This window comes from Hemicordylus capensis, chromosome 1 (assembly GCF_027244095.1).
Source record: "Hemicordylus capensis ecotype Gifberg chromosome 1, rHemCap1.1.pri, whole genome shotgun sequence".
Lineage (NCBI taxonomy): Eukaryota > Metazoa > Chordata > Lepidosauria > Squamata > Cordylidae > Hemicordylus > Hemicordylus capensis.
Genome location: NC_069657.1, coordinates 387,293,811 through 387,311,137, shown reverse-complemented (window position 1 = coordinate 387,311,137; position 17,327 = coordinate 387,293,811). Strand labels below are relative to the sequence as shown.

Genomic DNA, 17,327 nt, shown 5'->3' with positions numbered 1-17,327 from the left:
GGTTGGGGGGCGGGGGGAATTTCCCCTGAAGGTCTGGCCCTTCTAATGTTGATAGATAGATTTGAGTCATCATGGAAATAAACCTTGATGGGAAAGCTCCTAACCTATGGGCTTTTACCTGAAATCTTGATGCCTTTGGACCATGAGCGGGCCATAAATCTTGTTGAAACAGCGTATATTAGATGTAACAAGATCTTGGGATAGTCACTGAACAAATTAAATCATGAAGATTGACTCGCTGTTTGTGCCCAGCTGAGTATCTCTTTATGTTTGAAGTACCAAAACTTGACGTGCTTCCATCAGCACCTCTGGAGGACAGGTTTACTAAAGTGCCATATAACAAACGTGTCTTCCCCTGTGGTGCAAGAAGGGGAGAGACAGTAGGACATGTGGTGTTTATACTGCAATTTCTATAACCAATTTTGCAGTAAGCTGATTGACCCGGTTCTTTCACAGTTGCCAGGCCATTCAAAATAATTTTATGTGTATTTTATTTCCTATTGCTATTTCACATCTGGCATTATAGTATCACTATGTTGTATTGCATCTGGTCAAAGACTGTAATAAAGGATTTACTTACTTCTGTTGCTTATAAATAGAAACAAAATTAAAAAGAAATCTGCTCCAAGATATTAATATGCTTATATCCATTTCCTTAGGAAACTGGAGAATTGCTACAGACACGAGGAAAAGAGGTTGGTGTAACCACAGGTCGCAAGAGAAGATGTGGTTGGCTGGACCTTGTGTTGCTTAGATATGCCCACATGATCAATGGATTTACTGCGTGAGTACTTTGTAATGCAAACAAGATGACTTCCATATCTGAGCCCAGTACTCTTCAACATCTTTAGAAAAGATGGGGTTGAGGGAATACTCATCAAATCTGCAGATGACAAAACTGGAAGGGATAGCCAACACCTCAGAATACAGGAAGAACAATCAAAACTATCTTGAGAGAGAGGAAAACTGGGCTAAATAATAAAATAAAATTCAACGGTGACAAAGTTCTGCAGTTACACCAATAAAATAAAATGCACATGTGTAGGAGGGATGATACCTGGCTTAGCAATAGCACATGTGAAAAGGATTGTGGTTTCACACCATATCACAAGCTGATTGTTACTGAGCGGTGTGATACATCTGCAGAAAAGGCTAATGTGATTTATACTGCAATCATAAAACCATTGTTTCCAAGTTAACAATATTTATTATTTATTATGTTTATCAATTTCTGTACCGGCTAGGTACAGATTAGAAAATGCAACAGATATAAAAACCGTATAAAACAGTTAAAACTCACAAAACAAATAAAACAAGTTCATAGATAAAAGCACATTAAATGATTTCAAAATTTTCAGTTAAAAGCCTGAGAGAACATGTGCTTCTTGAGTCGCCCTGAAAGTGAGACAGAGAAGGGGCTACTCTTAGTTCAACAGGGAGCATATTCCAAAGCCCAGAGAAGGTCTGGGCTGAGTCGCCACCAAACGAGCTAGTGGGAACCATAACAGAACCTATCCAGATAATCTTAATAGGCAACAGGGTTCATGACAAAGAACGCACTTTCTTACATGGGGGGCAACTTTGAACTTACAGTAAACTTACGGTAAAGCCTGCTGTGTGAAAAATGCCCAGGAGAAAAGAGAGATACTACTCAACATATGTGCTTAATTGTGTGAAATGTTTTGAGCCATTGATTTAAAAATGAATAACTGCATCAGATTAAGTTTTCTATCCCAAATGCAATTCCTTAAGTTTACACTCTTTGGAAAAATACTACAAGAAGCAGTTTAAGGTTTGTAGAGCTGTGAGTGGAATAATAGCAGGCATTGCATCTGCTATTGTTTTAAGCCTGGTTTAATTTTTGCATTGTTAGATTGAGTTTTAGCTTAAATCTGGTATGGAATCCGTTGAATCCATTAGAATGGGTTCTGCGCCTGCACGGAAGCCTCTCGCTGTTGAGTTTTTACAGCTCCTTTTCGGCACATGTGCCCCGCCCCATGTGACCACATGGCTATTTAAGGCGGGAGGAAGCGCAGGCAGCTCAGTTCCTTTGCGACCGCTGTAGGAATCACTCGGTTTCCGCGGCTCCTTCGTGTTCTTTCCTTGGGAAATTTCTTCTTTCGATTTTCTACTGGTTACTGACTCGGACTGACTTTGGACTATCCCTTGCCTGCTGATTCGGATTCTTGACTTTTCCTGTTGACCCGGACTGTGACTGTTTTCGCTGTTTTCTAAATCCTATAAACGTGACGAAAGATTGGACTGATTTACCGGCAACAGACTTGGTTCGTGAGTAAATGGATGCCCCGAAGGGAAAGAAAACCTTTAAGTGTTGCACTAAATGCTATGCTAAATTGCCCTCTCAAGATCGCCACAGTTTGTGTTTGCTGTGTCTCGGCGAGGCCCACATAACTTCGGCCTGTAAGATTTGCCAATCTTTCTCAAAACAAACGAGAAGGAATCGTGAGCTCCGCCTACGGGCGTCTATTTATGATGATGTGTTGGCTGCTCCTACCTCTGTGGCAAAATCTCCACAGCCACACAGCTCGAAGGACCTGGGTCCGGCCCAGTCTAAAACTTCGACGCCCCCCGCTAAGGTCCCTATGTCCTCGAAGAGGCCCAGGCGACAAGATGGCGTCTCTGACTTGCCCCACAACAAAGAAGAAGCACGCACTGTTGGAATCGACTCCTTCGCTGGGATCGGCTCAGGATGTTGAGCTTCCCTCGACACCGAAGGTAAGTCCATCTGAGACATCATCGGGACCTTCGATACCGGGGCCTACACTTCACTCAATGTCAGAGAACTTACCACATCCAGCCGCATCGATATCGAGCATTTCGATACCAACGGCTTCAGCACCAAGACCTGAACCTCGTTCGATACAGACAACTTTGGTATGGATGAGTGCCGTGCTCTTGACCTCGAAGGAGTTACAGACTTCGACTTCAATGTCGGCATAGAAAGAAACAGACCTGCAGACACCTCGAACATCGACAATACTGCCTTTGACAATCTCGATACTGAAGTCTAGGGAACTAGTGCCTGCACCAACCCCTATTAGTTCACCATCGACATTGAGGGACGATGTCCGAATGTCTACTCTGAACACACCAACAAACATCACCATGGTGATCCCTAGGTTCCGGGCACCCATGACCTTTGCACTAGAGGATGCTGGCGTAGGGGACGTTGAAGTGCCCCCTCTAGGTCCCCTTCTTAGGATGTTGGATTCCACTACGAATACACCTTCCACATTCCAGGGGTTTCCACAATCAGAAGAGGACGCGACTGGACACACATACATCTCTTAGGTCTGATGGCTTCTTATAGGTCAACTGTGTGGTACACACGACTGAAAATGAGGAAACTACAGCTGTGGTTCCTGTCCAGTCTATTCTGGGACAGTCCTACGAAGACTTTGCTGGTACCAGCACCGATCCTGCAGTCACTGTCCTGGTGGACACAAACCTCCAACCTAACCTACTCAAAGCCATGTGGCCATTTCAACCACAACTCCCGTCGGTCTGGGTAACCTCTCTCCAAAGGTGGGGTGCGCATTGCAATGCTGCCACAACTCAGGGGCTCTGGACCCGCGGTCAACGTCAACTGCACATAAATTTTCTAGAGTTGTTAGCAGTTTTTCAAGCCATGAAGGCCTTCCTTCCAATGCTACGAGGCCGTGTGGTTCAGTTACAATTGGACAACACCACTGCTATCACTTACCTGAACAGGTAGGGGGGCACTGCCAACTGCTTCCATTTGCTGGCATAGTTACGCCTCGTAGACGGTTCATGTTCACTCTGTGCACTGAGCATTCAGATATGGCATTGGTGCATCAAGAACAGTATAACACCAGTAGCAATGCACATCAAGGGATCGGGCAATATCCTAGAGGATTGTCTCAGCCGCTCGTTCTCAATGGACCACCACGAGTAGGAGTTGAATGACCGTTACCTCCAGAGAATCTTCGATCTCTGGGGTCATCCTCAGATAGACTTGTTCGCTACAACACAGAGTGCGAAGTGCAGACTGTTCTGCTCAAGAGCGGGACACGATGCACATTCACTGGGGGATGCGTTCCAACTAGACTGGGCACTGCATCATACGTACGTGTGTGTGTCCGTCCCCCCGCCGCTTGTGGGCAGGGTAGTAGCTCAACTCTTGAATGCTCCTGCGAGGTGCATCTTGATCGCACCATGGTGTCCTCGCCAGCCATAGTTTCCGCATCTACTCAAACTGACTTCCAACATCTACCAGAGACTTCCAAACTGCCCAGATCTACTGATTCAAGAGGGCAGCAAGGTGTTACATCCCGAAGTTCTCACACTGCAACTCAGAGCGTGGTGGACCGCCTGCTAAATAAGATCCTGCTGAACGACTGCAAACCTTCTATGAGGCCTAACTATGCCAGCAAATTGAAGTGGTTTGCGTCTTACGCAAAGACTCGTGGATTCCATCCCAAACAGACCTCCATACGGGAGGTCTTGCTTTACCTGATGAGCCTGAAGACGTCACAGTTGTCTAACGTATCCATACGGGTACACCTAGCAGCTCTCTCTTCTTGACACCCTGGCTGAGATGGTATGACACTGTTCTCCCATTCCTCCTGTAAAAGTTTATTGAGGGGACTTACAAATCTATATCCTCCTGTACTCAAGCCTGTAGAACCTTGGAGCATCTCTCTGGTCCTCTCGGCTCTAACAGAACCACCGTTCGAACCAATGCATTCTACAACAATTAGACATGTATCCTTGAAAGCGACCTTTTTAATGGCCATCACCACTGCTCGCAGGATGAGTGAATTGACTGCCCTCCATATGGACGTGCCATACGCTCGGTTCTACCCGGATAAAGTCCTTCTGCGTCTGGATATCACCTTTGTGCCTAAAGTAGTTTCAGATTTCCATGTCAACCAGGATATTGTTCTACCTACCTACTTCAAATCTCCCTCCACGCCTTTGGAGAAGGCTCTGCATTCGCTGGATGTCCTCCTGGCACTACTGTATTAGTATTACTACTATGGGTCAAGCGCTATCCAGACAACGTCTGTCTTATTGGCTGGTGGAGGCCATTCGCCTGGCCTACTCGATACAGAAAGTAACAGCCCCCAAATCTGTCAAGGCACATTCCACAAGGGCGTTTGGCGCTTCCGCAGCTTTCCTGTTGGGGGTATCCTTCCCTGACATTTGTAAGGCTGCTACCTGGTCTTCTGAAGAACCATTCGTGAAGCACTACGCTATTGATCTGTGCTCCACGGCAGAGGTGAACTTTGGGAGTGGTGTTCTAAAAAGGGTATTACAATAACCCACTGCTCCCTCCTCCTTCCTGAGCTAACTAAACATCCATTCTAATGGAGTCAATGGATCCCGTACCAGATAAACAGGTTGCTCACCTGTAACTAATGATCTGGTAGAGATCTGTTGATATCCATTAGACCCTCCCTAACCTTCCCTCTGCAGTGGACCGTGGGTCTCTCCAGTAGAACTCGCCATCTATTAGACTGCTTCGGTGGTCTCCAAGGAACTGAGCTGCCTGCGCTTCCTCCCACCTTAAATAGCCACGTGGGACCGGGTGCAGGCGCCGAAAAGGAGCTGTAAAAACTTGACACGAGAGGCTTCCGCGCAGGTGCAGAACCCATTCTAACAGATATCAACGGATCTCTACCAGATCATCAGTTACAGGTGAGTTTTTTTGTCTGCTGTAGTGGTGCTCCCAAGAGTTCTGTTGTGTGTGTCTGGGAGCAGCAGCAAGTGTAACTGGACTTCGTTGCATGGAGCATATGGCAGCAATATTGTTTCCATCTATTAGTTGCCTATTCACCTCTAAATGCCAGATAAACTAGACTGGGATATCTGAATGATCATCTCTTCCTATATCAACCTATCTGTGCACTCGGATCGACATCAGAAGCCTTGATCTGTGTGTGTCTATTTTGTGCGAAGCGAATGGTTACGAGACAGGGCCTTTTCAGTTGTGGCACTTAAACACTAGAATGCCCATCCAAGAGCTGCCTGGTCGCCTTGCTTGTGTGCCCAGTGAGCAGCAAATGCCTGGTTGCCTCATCAGGTGTTTGGCTTCTTGCCTACTTCTCTGTGGTTATATATTTTGTGGCTTTTATAGTTTTTGCTCCAGTTGTACTGTTTTGTGTTTTAATTAGTGTGTTTGTTTACTATGTTGAGAGTCTTTGAATCAGAAGATCAGCTAGAAAGATTTTCTATATATATTAATGTTGGTCGTGTTCACAGTACTGTTGAGAGTTTGTTTTTTTGAATGCTACAGCAAATTGCTTTATGTAGCATTATAGTTTATCAGCGACCTTCATTGTAGATTTGAATGTTATAGAGCAGATACACGAGTATGTATACCAGGTATAAACTGCTTGGGAAGGATGAGCCCTCTTCAAACTAATTTGCTAAAATATTGTGTTAGCAGCATATATCAACATCTCAAATTCACTGGACACTATTCTGTGGCTATTCTTTTGGAGCCATTTGAACATAAAAACAGCCCTGATGGATCAGGCCCAAGGACCATCTTGTCCAGCATCCTGTTTCGCACAGTGGCCCACCAGATGCCACTGGAAGCCACAGCCAGGAGGGCATGCCTTCTCTCCTGCTGTTATTCCCCTGCAACTGGTACTCAGAGGCATCCTGCCTTTGAGGCTGGAGATGGCCTATAGTCCTCCAACTAGTAGCTGATGATAGACTTCTCCTCCATAAAGTTATCCAAACCCCTCTTAAAGCCATCAAGGTTGTTGGCTGTCACCATATCTCGTGGCAGAGAATTCCACAAGTGGATTATGCGTTGTGTGAAAAAGTACTTCTGTTTGTTGGTCCTAGATTTCCTGGCAATCAGTTTCATGGGATGACCCATGGTTCTAGTGTTATGGAAGAGGGAGAAGAATTTCTATCCACTTTCTCCACACCATGCATGATTTTATAGACCTCTATCATGTCTCCCTGCATTTGTCTTTTTTCTAAACTAAAAAGCCCCATGTGTTGCAGCCTTGCTTCATAAGAAAGGGCCATTAGATGTGAAAGGGATTTAGTCGTTAGATGTGAAAGGGATTTAAGAGAAAAGGGAGATTGAGGGAGGTATACAGGAGTTACAGGAGACCTTATCAAAGAGATCTGGGGAACAAAAGAACAACTTTTGAATCAAATCCATGCCCTTATACTATTTTTAAGGGTTTCTTTCCTCCAGTTCAGATGTTGGGTTGTTGCAGTGCTTGGGACAGGGCAAGCTCCCTGTAGCAATCCTATTTATTCTGGTGATGGAGTTCTGTCCCAAGTACAGTATGTGTATCAGTGCCTATACTCTTTTGGTAAGGCACACAGATGTTCTGCTAGTGTGCCATTTTACAGACGTGAGTGTTTTAGATGTAACTATACAGATTTATATGATGCTTTTGATGCATTCTTGATAATGCATATGCTTTGATGAAGTATTTTCATATTAGCTCTGTCACTAAATGTCAAACTTTCAAAAGCTACATTTAATTAAGAAGTTTATTGCTTGTACTTAACTAAAATGTCAATATTTTATTCTAAAACAGATTGGCTCTTACCAAATTGGATATTTTGGATGTATTTCCAGAAATTAAAGTTGGTGTTGCTTATAAAATAAATGATAAAATCATACCTCATTTTCCAGGTGAGTATGGGTTCATACGTATTAATAGTGCTAGAACAGTGTAGCTTCTATAAGAACTACCTACTCACTTTAGTATCTACAGTTCTGCTATAGTAATTATTTCTCTGATGTGGTCAGCTAGTTTTGGAACACGTACCATTAATTATTTCTTCTCTTGATTACCTTTGCAGAACACAGAATAGCAAGATCAGGCTAATTGCTCTTCCCCTTCCTTTTTCCTCCATCTCACCTGTGCAAAGGATTTTGGGATAGCCTCAGTTGATGTCAGTTTGTTATATGCACAAATAGTGATTCGAAGAGAAACTTGCAGCACAGTCCCTGCTCCTCCGCTGCTCGCTGCAGCCTCCTGTTCAGGTGGCACATGCCCCAGCTGCCATAGCGCGCTGGCGGCGCTCCTCTCTAGCAGCAATCACGTGAGGGCGGCTTGGGGTGGCACTGCCGACGCACTGTAGCAGCTGGGGGGGGGGGGGCACCACCTAAACAGGAAGCTGCAGCGAGCGGTGGAGGAGCAGGTATGGATCTGCTCTACTACCTGTTAAAGGTGCTGGGACTGTGCTGCGAATCTCAGTTTGTGTACATCCTTACTGAACTGTTTGGGACAGCCAAACTTTTGTATAGCATATACTTTTTAAACTGATTTAGAGATTGAAAATATGATCTCTATATAAGCAGTTGATAGCTAATCCTGAAAAAGAGAACGTTCATTAAAGTGTTACATCTCTTAATCCTGTGGGTCACTTGGGGTTGTAAAGTTCCCCAAGCTGCATTATTAAACAGGTCTTTAGTTCTGAAGTTACTAGCAGCAAGACAAACACAATAAAACTTGTTTGTGTTCTTATGTTGCTACTTGTTCTTCTCAGCAAACCAGGAAGTCTTAAATAAAATAGAGGTTCAATATGAGACACTCCCTGGATGGAACACAGACATATCAAACGCCAGAACATTTGATGAACTGCCTGTAAATGCACAAAACTATGTCAGATTCATAGAAATGGAGTTAGGTGTTCCAGGTAAGTAAAGCACCATGAATCTTGAAGTGACTCATTGGAAACAAAAGTTTTTCAAACGATGTGTTACGTACTGAAAACTACTTAATAAATGTTACTTCCAGCCCCTTTGCAGACATCTTTAAAGTGTATCTGTAAGTCTATAAAGTGTAAATGAGTGAAGGTACTCTGAGGGTCTGCACACAAATATACAACAGTTAATAATTTGTGTAGATATTTCTAGACATAATCACTCTGTACAAGTCACACTTGGTGAAAATGATAGATCAAGGAATCTGAGCATTCTCGAAATCAGTGTAATACTTCTGTTTGTAAGCTAGTTTGTTTCCAGATTATTTCACTACCTTGATTCCTAAAAACAAAAAATGTTTGAACAATAATTAATCAAGGAGATCCTTTTATATCACTTGGATTAACTGGAGAATCCTGAAACTACTGTTCATTAAGTAAAATTAGTCATTCATAATTGGATGTGTTGAGTTATATCCCCCACTCAGCTTTAGCAAGTGAGAGTGCCAGTTTCATCACTTGATCAACCTGTTGCTTCCATACTCCACACTTGTTAGAAGTTGGTGTTAACACTTACATTTTCAGTTTTTAAGAAGGATTTTGTTTGACAAATACTGAAATTTTGTATGTTGGATATTGCAATATAGTAGGCATAATTTGTAGTTTTGCCTGTGAACCCAAAGTTTCTCTGGGCCGCTTTTGTAATGGCTGCTGGAATGGCTTGGAAAAAGAACCTGGCCTTTTAAGCAATTCTTCTTAAGGAGCAAGAAATTGCATAATTGCCCAGCACAGTTTCATGATTAATTGAAAAACCTACTTATTTGGGAAATATTTTTGACGTTTAAAGCATACTTAATATGGTAAGACAACCGGTCCTTCAAAGTATAAAGCAAGTTTTTGTTTTGTTTTTTGCAGTTAAATGGATTGGTGTAGGAAAATCCAGGGAGTCAATGATCCAGCTCTTCTAAAGACACTGGATAAATGGAAGAAAGCACACCCCTCAAAGAGACTGCTTGTTCTTATGTCTATTCATAGTACATAAAGCAGTGGGGTTTTTTGGAAAGATGGACTTTGTATGTAATAGAGCTAAAGATGGTCTGGACTAACAGTCACTGTTATATTGACATTTATCAGTATCATTTATCTTACCACTTCACAAATTCCAGGACATCTTGTCATTGTTGCCACGATTTGTCATGGTGCCATTGGATTTTTCTTCTAGATGTTTCTCCCAACGCCTTTCAAAATCAAAGATGGCATCACTTTCATGACCATTCATCGTTATCTCTCTGCTTGGTGGTGTTACTTCCTGAAATTTTAGATGCTTAAAATAATGCAGTTTTGCACAGAGTTTTACATCATCATTTGTACTCCTAAAGCCGTTGTTACATGTATGGCTGCTCTTATAGTGTGTGATTAAAGAGAGGAATGATTTTATAACAATGAAGAAAACTCTAAATTTTTGTTACAGTTTTTATTAAAACTGCTATGATAATGAGTTGGTAATTTGGAAGGGGTGCTTAATATGTATACAGTGCAGCAATTTAATTTATAAATGAAGATGATCAAAATGCTTCAGGTGTGTTATGCTCACTACTGTAAAGAGTAGTTTTTTTAGTTAGTATTATACTCTTGAGTTTCAGATTTTCTTCAGTCTAATGATCCATTATGTCATTAGCCTATTGCCAAATACATCCATTTCCAAGTATTTAGAGGATGATGGGAAACAAGATGAATAGAAGTGGTGGTTTCTTGTAAGGTACGAACACATCAGTTTCCAGCAAACAGATTTAGGTCACCCCTGGGCTACCCAGGTAAATAGTCATTGAAGACAAAACTTTACTGTCATTTTGTATCTCTGAAAACCTGAATATATCATTGGCATATATCCCAAGCCAATAAGTTTATATGGCTCTTGGTTTTGTGTGTGCGTTGGTTTTATTTACAAAACCCTTCCTTTTGAGTGCAATGCATGCCTATTAAGCTGATTACTTCTCTGAGCACTTGGAGGCGTAAGTAACTTTATTCCCCACTACATTATTTAACTTTCACAACATAATTCATGACCTGGTTTAACTCTTCCATCATAACCTGCTACTCCCTTCTTGGTCATTATTTTTTTTAAAGCTGAGAAATCCTGAATTTCAGACCCTTTGTGTACAGAAACCTTTTCATAACATTGTTCATTTCAGTCCTTTCTTATTTCAGTGATATTTTTATAGGGGTGAACCAAAATAGTGCTCAATACACAAATGTGGACATACATTTATTAATTGACATTTTGTTAAGAGGCTCTGGCCAATAGTGTTCTGATAGCACCATTCATAAACTATAACTTTTCCAGCCATGAATAGGACAGATTGTAGATTTCTTATTGCTCAGGTGTCTAAAAATGGGATGCTAGTGTCTAAGATTCCATATTGCTTTCCAGTTGTGCTGATGTATGTAATACATGAAATAATTCTGAAAATTCATTTAATGATTTATAGGTGGCCTTTGTTATCGCTGTTGCAACAACCATGGTTTTGCAATCTGTGGATAGGTCTTAAAGATCTGGTTTCTCTGTCCATGGTCTTAAAAATAGGCAACATCCGCCTATTTGCAGTATTAAGGTGCTAAAAATGACCTGGAAATGACTTCAGATGTCATTTCCAGCCCACATTTTACAGTGCAGAGCCATTTTTTGGCTCTTGAAAAAATTCTGTGATTTTTTTTAATGTGGAAAAATTAGAGGAATTGGGGCTTTTGGGAGGAATTGCTTGAGACCTGAAGAGCAAGGTACAGTACTTTATTCCTCTGATAGAGCCCCTGGTGGTGCAGTGGTAAAACTGCCGCCCTGTAACCAGAAGGTTACAAGTTTGATCCTGACCAGGGGCTCAAGGTTGACTCAGCCTTCCATTCTTCCGAGGTCGGTAAAATGAGTACCCAGAATGTTGGGGGGCAATATGCTAAATCATTGTAAACCGCTTCGAGAGCTCCAGCTATAAAGCGGTATATAAATGTAAGTGCTAAGTGCTATTGCTATTTCTGCCTTCTCCCCACACTTTTAGTCCTCTTTTTGTCTGTGGGAACCTAACCCCTGGGTTTCCATGGGGGTTTGGTTTCGTTATTCATGGTTTCCATATCCATGCCTGCAGGCAAGAACGGAACCCCAGTGAATAACGAGGGCCACCTGTACTGTTTTTCTGTGAAAACCCCTACTTTCTGTGGAAGTTAGCAGGAATTTGTAGACATGGTGTTGGTAGTACATGAAGTGTTCAGCTAGTCACCCTGGGTCCCATTCTTGTCATAACCTTATGCTATAGGTCAGGTTTGGCATGAGGATTAGCAGCTCTGGCGTTGACCAAACAGAAGAGAGCAGCTACCAAAAAGTGCTTCAAGCTGCCAATACCACCAAAGTAAGCCTCCCACAAACCCTTGCGGCAATTTATCTTTCTGGCGGTGGCAACAACAGTGGTGCTACCATCTTCTTTTACCCATATTGCAATGCCCTAATTGCAGTATTAGTAAATATACAATGGTAACTTATAAAATGGCAGGGATGGAGGCATTGCATTATACAAGCTGCCAGTGTGGCTCCTGAGGAGTGCTCAGAGCCAATGCTGCTAAAGTACCACCCCCCCACACACCATGTGCAAGCATTTGGGAGGACTTTACCTTGGTGACGTTGGCTCAGAGTGCTCTTCAGTAGCTGTGTTGGAGGCAGCCATCTTCCTTTACCTATAATGCAATGCCCCCACTCCCACCATTGTGTCCAATTATGTAACAGTTGGGCCTGGGATGGTGAAATAAGTGAGTCTACAAAAGCACTTGGCTGAGGGCCTCTGTGAACCTGGTGCCGGCATTTCAGATTGAATATTCTAATTGTTAAGACACCTCCATTTCAACACTAGGGTAGCTGTCATTGTCTATTCAGAAGAGATTATATCTTCCACATGCACACTGGTCTTATTGTCTGAACATTGTTACATTTTCAGATAAAGTAGGGCTAAACTTTAGGAAAGAGGTGCTTGGACTGCTCTTCCTCAAAATAGGGAAGCATTGTAAAACAGAGCGTTGGTTCACTTACCATGAAGGCTTCTTCTGGTTGCTGGGCCTGAGGACATCTCTGTGGGTTATCCCTCTTGTAAGCTCCAAGACAGGACAGTTGATTGACAAGCAGATGAAATGCCACGCCTACTTGAGCCTGAGGGGGATAACCCCGCCCCAGTTCTTTCAGTCTGAGATGCGGAAGGTACAGATGCTAATAGCTAAGAAAACTTGAAAGTTAACACACCATATAGAAAACAGTAGGTCAGCAGGAACAAAGGTCAAGACAGAGTCTGACTCAATTGCCAGGGAACAGTACTACTAAACCCCCAGGTGGTCTACCAGGAACAGGCAAGCACACCAAAAGGGTGGGTCGAGATGTCCTTGGGCCCAGCAACCAGAAGAGGCCTTCAGGGTAAGTGAACCAACGCTCCGTTCTCGGTTGCTGGGGCTGAGGACATCTCTGTGGGACATACCACAGTTTAACCACCAACTAGGGAGGGGCATCCTTGTCTATTCCTGGGGAAGCACCTGCTGCAAAACCCTCCTACCAAATGCAGCCTGAGCCTCAGCATGTAGGTCAATTTTATAATCTTTAAAAAGGTGGATGGACTTTTCCATGTCGCCACCCTACAAATCTCTTAAATGGGGGCATTTGTAGAAAACGCAGCTGAGGCTGCTGCTGCTCATGTGGAGTGAGCGCGCACATGGGTAGGGGGTCTCATGTGTTGAGTCTCGTAAGCCAGTGTTATACACGCTCTAATCCAGTGTGCGATGGTAGAGGAAGAAACAGCAGAACCCATGGTATTCGGGAGGAAGGCTGCAGTCCGTTTAATATATCCTTTAAGTCAGCAGCGAACATCCAGTTTGTGCCACTGCTTTTCTCTGACATTAACTGGGTGAGGACAAAATGAAGGCAGAAAAATGTCGTGTGATTGGGGAAATGCTGTATCCACCTTTGGCCGAAAGGAAGGATCTGGTAGGAGACGTACAGAGTTGTCTTGAAAAATGCAGAGAGACTTGCAGATGGAGAGTGCTCTCATCTCTGAGATACACCTGGTGGAGGTTATTGCAACCAGGAAGGCCAATTTAAACTATAGTAGCCTTAGGGAAATGCCTGTGATCGGTTCAAATGGAGGGAACTGCAGAGCCTTAAGGATGATATGAAGGTCCCATGAAGGGAATCAGTGAACAGTCGGGGGAGAAACCAGGGTTGCCCCTCGAAGAAAATGTTTCAAGTTTTATTCCTGGCAGGCTGTGCTGGAAATACCTGAAATGAGCCCTGCAAGAGAAGCCGCTTGTCTTTTTTAAGTTGTTCGGGCATAGGCCCTTATTGAGTCTGTCCTGTAAAAATGGGAGAAGATGGTTTAAGGACACATCCATCCTGGGAACTGACCGCTTGACCAACCATCATAAGAAGGCTGGATTGGGGTGCCACACTGGACCTGGTGTGAGAAGGCTCTCGGACACTGGGAGCCATGATCGGCAACCCCATGCACACCATAATCTGATTGAATACCTGTGTGCACAGAGTCCATTCTCCCAGTAATAGGTCCTTCCGGCTCAGCCAGTCGGCTAGATTCTGGTCCCCCTTTACATGTTGAGCCATTAGAGAACTCAAGTTGGCTTCTGCCCAGCTGATTAGCAGGGTGGCCTCTGGGTGTAGCAATCTGGACCACGTGCCGCCCTGCCGGTTCACGTGGGCCTTTGCAGTAATATTGTCGGTCCATACAAGAACATGACTGCCCTGGAGATGATGTTGAAATGCTAACAGGGCCAGAAGAATGGCTTGCAGCTCCAACCAATTGATGCTCCATTACTTCTATTGAGCAGACCATGTCCCTTGGGTGGAGCGATGTAGACAGTGAGCCCCCCAGCCCGTTGCTGGCATCTGTAGTGAGAATCACTTTTGGGGGGTCCAGGAACTGTTTGCCCTGTAGAAGGTTCTGAGGTAGAAGCCACCACCTGAGCGCTATGCGTAAATGTTCTGGTAAGTGCAGCCACATGACTTGGTTTCTGGCAATAGCCCACTGGTTTGGCAGGAGGAACCATTGGAGAGGTCAAGAGTGAAACCTCGCCCACTGCACTGCTTCGCACGTTGCATCCAGGAGTCTTGCCAAGGTGGACAGGAGCACGGTGGGACTCTCAAGAACTTGTATTTTGGAGATGATTAGCACAAAACGGTCGTGTGGAAGAAGTAGGCGATCAACAGGTGCTGTAGCTGGCAGGTCGGGGAGAGTTGGCTCTTCTCCTGATTGATGCAGAAGCCGTGGTCCCGGAGTGTGTGCAGGGTGATGTCCAGGTCTTGACACGCAGCTTGGATTGACTTGAATAGCAAGAGGAGATCATCCAAATAGACCAGGCTCCTGATCGCTTGGAGACGAAGATGTGCCACCAGAGGCGCCAACACCTTGGTAAACACGCGTGGATCTGATGATAGGCCGAATGGAAGAGCCACATACTGACAATGCCGACCCACATAGTGGAACCCGAGTAGTGCTCGGCTGTGTCTGTGAATGGGAACGTGCAGGTAAGCTTCCTTCAAGTCTATGGAGGTCATGATATCTTGATGGTGAAAGGCTTCTGCAACCCATCTTAACATTTCCATTCTGAACCGTTCCCTTTTTTTATCTAAAAATTTTAAATCTAAAACGCCTCTTCTTGAGCCGTCCTTTTTGGGGATGGTGAACAAGATAGAATAGACTCCCCCTTCCTTTCACTGATGGGAAGGAACAGGTTCCACTGCCCCAATTTCTTCCAGATGGTGTATAGCTCGAAGCAGTTCGGAGTGTCTGATAATAGAGTGCAGATGGAGAGTTGGTAGGAACCTGCGAGGGGGAGGAGTGTCCAATTCTATCTTGTATCCTTCCTGGATCACCTTGAGAGTCCACTTGTCTGTGATGAATGATTCCCAGGCATGGAAATGATCTGCCAACCATCCACCCAGTCTTATGAGCAGCGAGTCATTGCTGGGCTTTTGATTGCTTTTGCTGGTGGAATGACTGTCCAGTATTACCAGCATTTCTGAAGAGGCCACACTGTCTGTTCCAGGGGGACTTCTGGGTCCTGAAGTCTTGATCTTGGCCCGTAAAGGACCGGAATCCACAAAAGGGCTGAAAAGAGATTGCGCTTGCTGAAAGGGCCTTCTAAAAGACTGTCTATCAGGCTTTTTGGGAGCCGTAGGCATTGTCCTTCGCTTATCTTTGGACTCCACAAGCACATCTTTAAGTGTGGTTTCTCCAAATAACTTAGTACTGTCGTACACCACCGTATTAAGGTTATTCTTTGAGGTGGCATCAACTTGCCAATGCTTGAGCCAAAGATGACGGTGGCCCACAACAGAAGCAGCAGAGGCCCGTGAGGCAAACCTGATAGAATCTAAGGTTACGTCGACCATGAAAGCCTGGGCTTTCTGTATCTTTAGCAGCAGCTACTTAAGTTTTGCCAGGTTAGACGATGTAACATTTTAACAGGCTGTCCACCCATAAGAGAAGCTCCGGGTACCACTGAAGCTGTTGCTGCAGCACGTGTGGCCAGAGAGGTATTATCGTGGACTCTGCAAAAAGGCAACTGCCTTTTTTTGTCAGCGGGATCTTTTAGTGTGATTTTGCCATCGTTTGGGAAGTAGGACCCACTGAGTAATTGGGCTATCGGGGCATCTGCATTGGGAGTTTTTTTTTAAGGTTTGAGTGTTCTTGTTGGTATGAATAGAATCTGCTAGCAGCAGCCAGGGGTTTTCTGCCTGCAGCTGGCAATGCCAACTCCTGCTTGATTACTTCAGAGAACAGCTCCAACTAGTGGTGTGCATGGTTCGGTTCGGAGGCCATTGTCACCAGCTCTTCCTGCTTTTAAGCTCGCAAGGACGACGGGGGCAGGGGCGGCAGGGAGGAACTCTGCCGCCCCAAGAACGTTTGGAAAAGCGCCAGTGCTGGAGGGAGAAGAGCGGCGGGGTGGGTGGGTAAGTACTACCACCCCCCCTTAAAGCTACACACACACCCCATGCCGAACTGCCCCACCCCGGTTCCGTGCACATCCCTAGCTCCAACATGGGCAAGAGCATGTCCTTGGACATTGCTCTAGGAAAAACCAGGTGCCCTTTACTGGATTGTGTAGGATCAGGGCCAGACTTATCCTTCAGGCCTATGGCTTTGAGAACCCTTGCCATCAGAGGAGTAAAGTCATCTGAAATAAAAAGACGTTGTGAGACATAAGTTTCCACTACCTCCTTCCCCCCCCACCGACCATTCACCCTCCTCTTTAGGAGTGGAGTCTGTGTCCTGAATGTCTTCCTCCATTTTTCCCATGGGGTCTGCCCCGGAGGCATGCTTTTTTGATAACAAGGGCCTCGGATGAAATGCGTCTGGATCCCCAGAGTCCTGGTCGGAAGCCTCAGAAGAATGGTATTCTTTGCTAACAGACCCTGAATCTTTAGGTCTTTTATGTTTTTTAAGGTGCTTAGTCTTGGCCTTTGTCTTATGGAGGGCTTGGAAAATTAGACAAAGACAAACTGTCTGAGGAAGATTTCCGCTTTCTACGCTTTTGGGATCCCTTCTGTTTTTCAGGGGTCTAATTTGCTGGATAGTGTCAATGATGGAGTTCTTGAACCACGCCTGCCACTCAGGCAGGAC

At 44.5% G+C, this 17,327-nt stretch overlaps 1 protein-coding gene across 3 annotated transcripts in view; it reads left to right on the top strand.

Annotated features, from left to right (window-relative positions):
- ADSS2 (adenylosuccinate synthase 2) overlaps window positions 1–10,577 on the top strand; it is a 58,471-nt gene extending 47,894 nt beyond the window's left edge. For all 3 annotated transcript variants that reach the window (XM_053301957.1, XM_053301941.1, XM_053301949.1), the window contains 4 exons: window positions 660–784; window positions 7,557–7,654; window positions 8,515–8,664; window positions 9,586–10,577. In XM_053301957.1, the coding sequence (XP_053157932.1) occupies window positions 660–784; window positions 7,557–7,654; window positions 8,515–8,664; window positions 9,586–9,638 (426 nt within the window). In that variant the 3' untranslated portion in view covers window positions 9,639–10,577. The remainder of the gene's footprint in view (window positions 1–659; window positions 785–7,556; window positions 7,655–8,514; window positions 8,665–9,585) is intronic.
- Window positions 10,578–17,327: the final 6,750 nt, after the last annotated feature.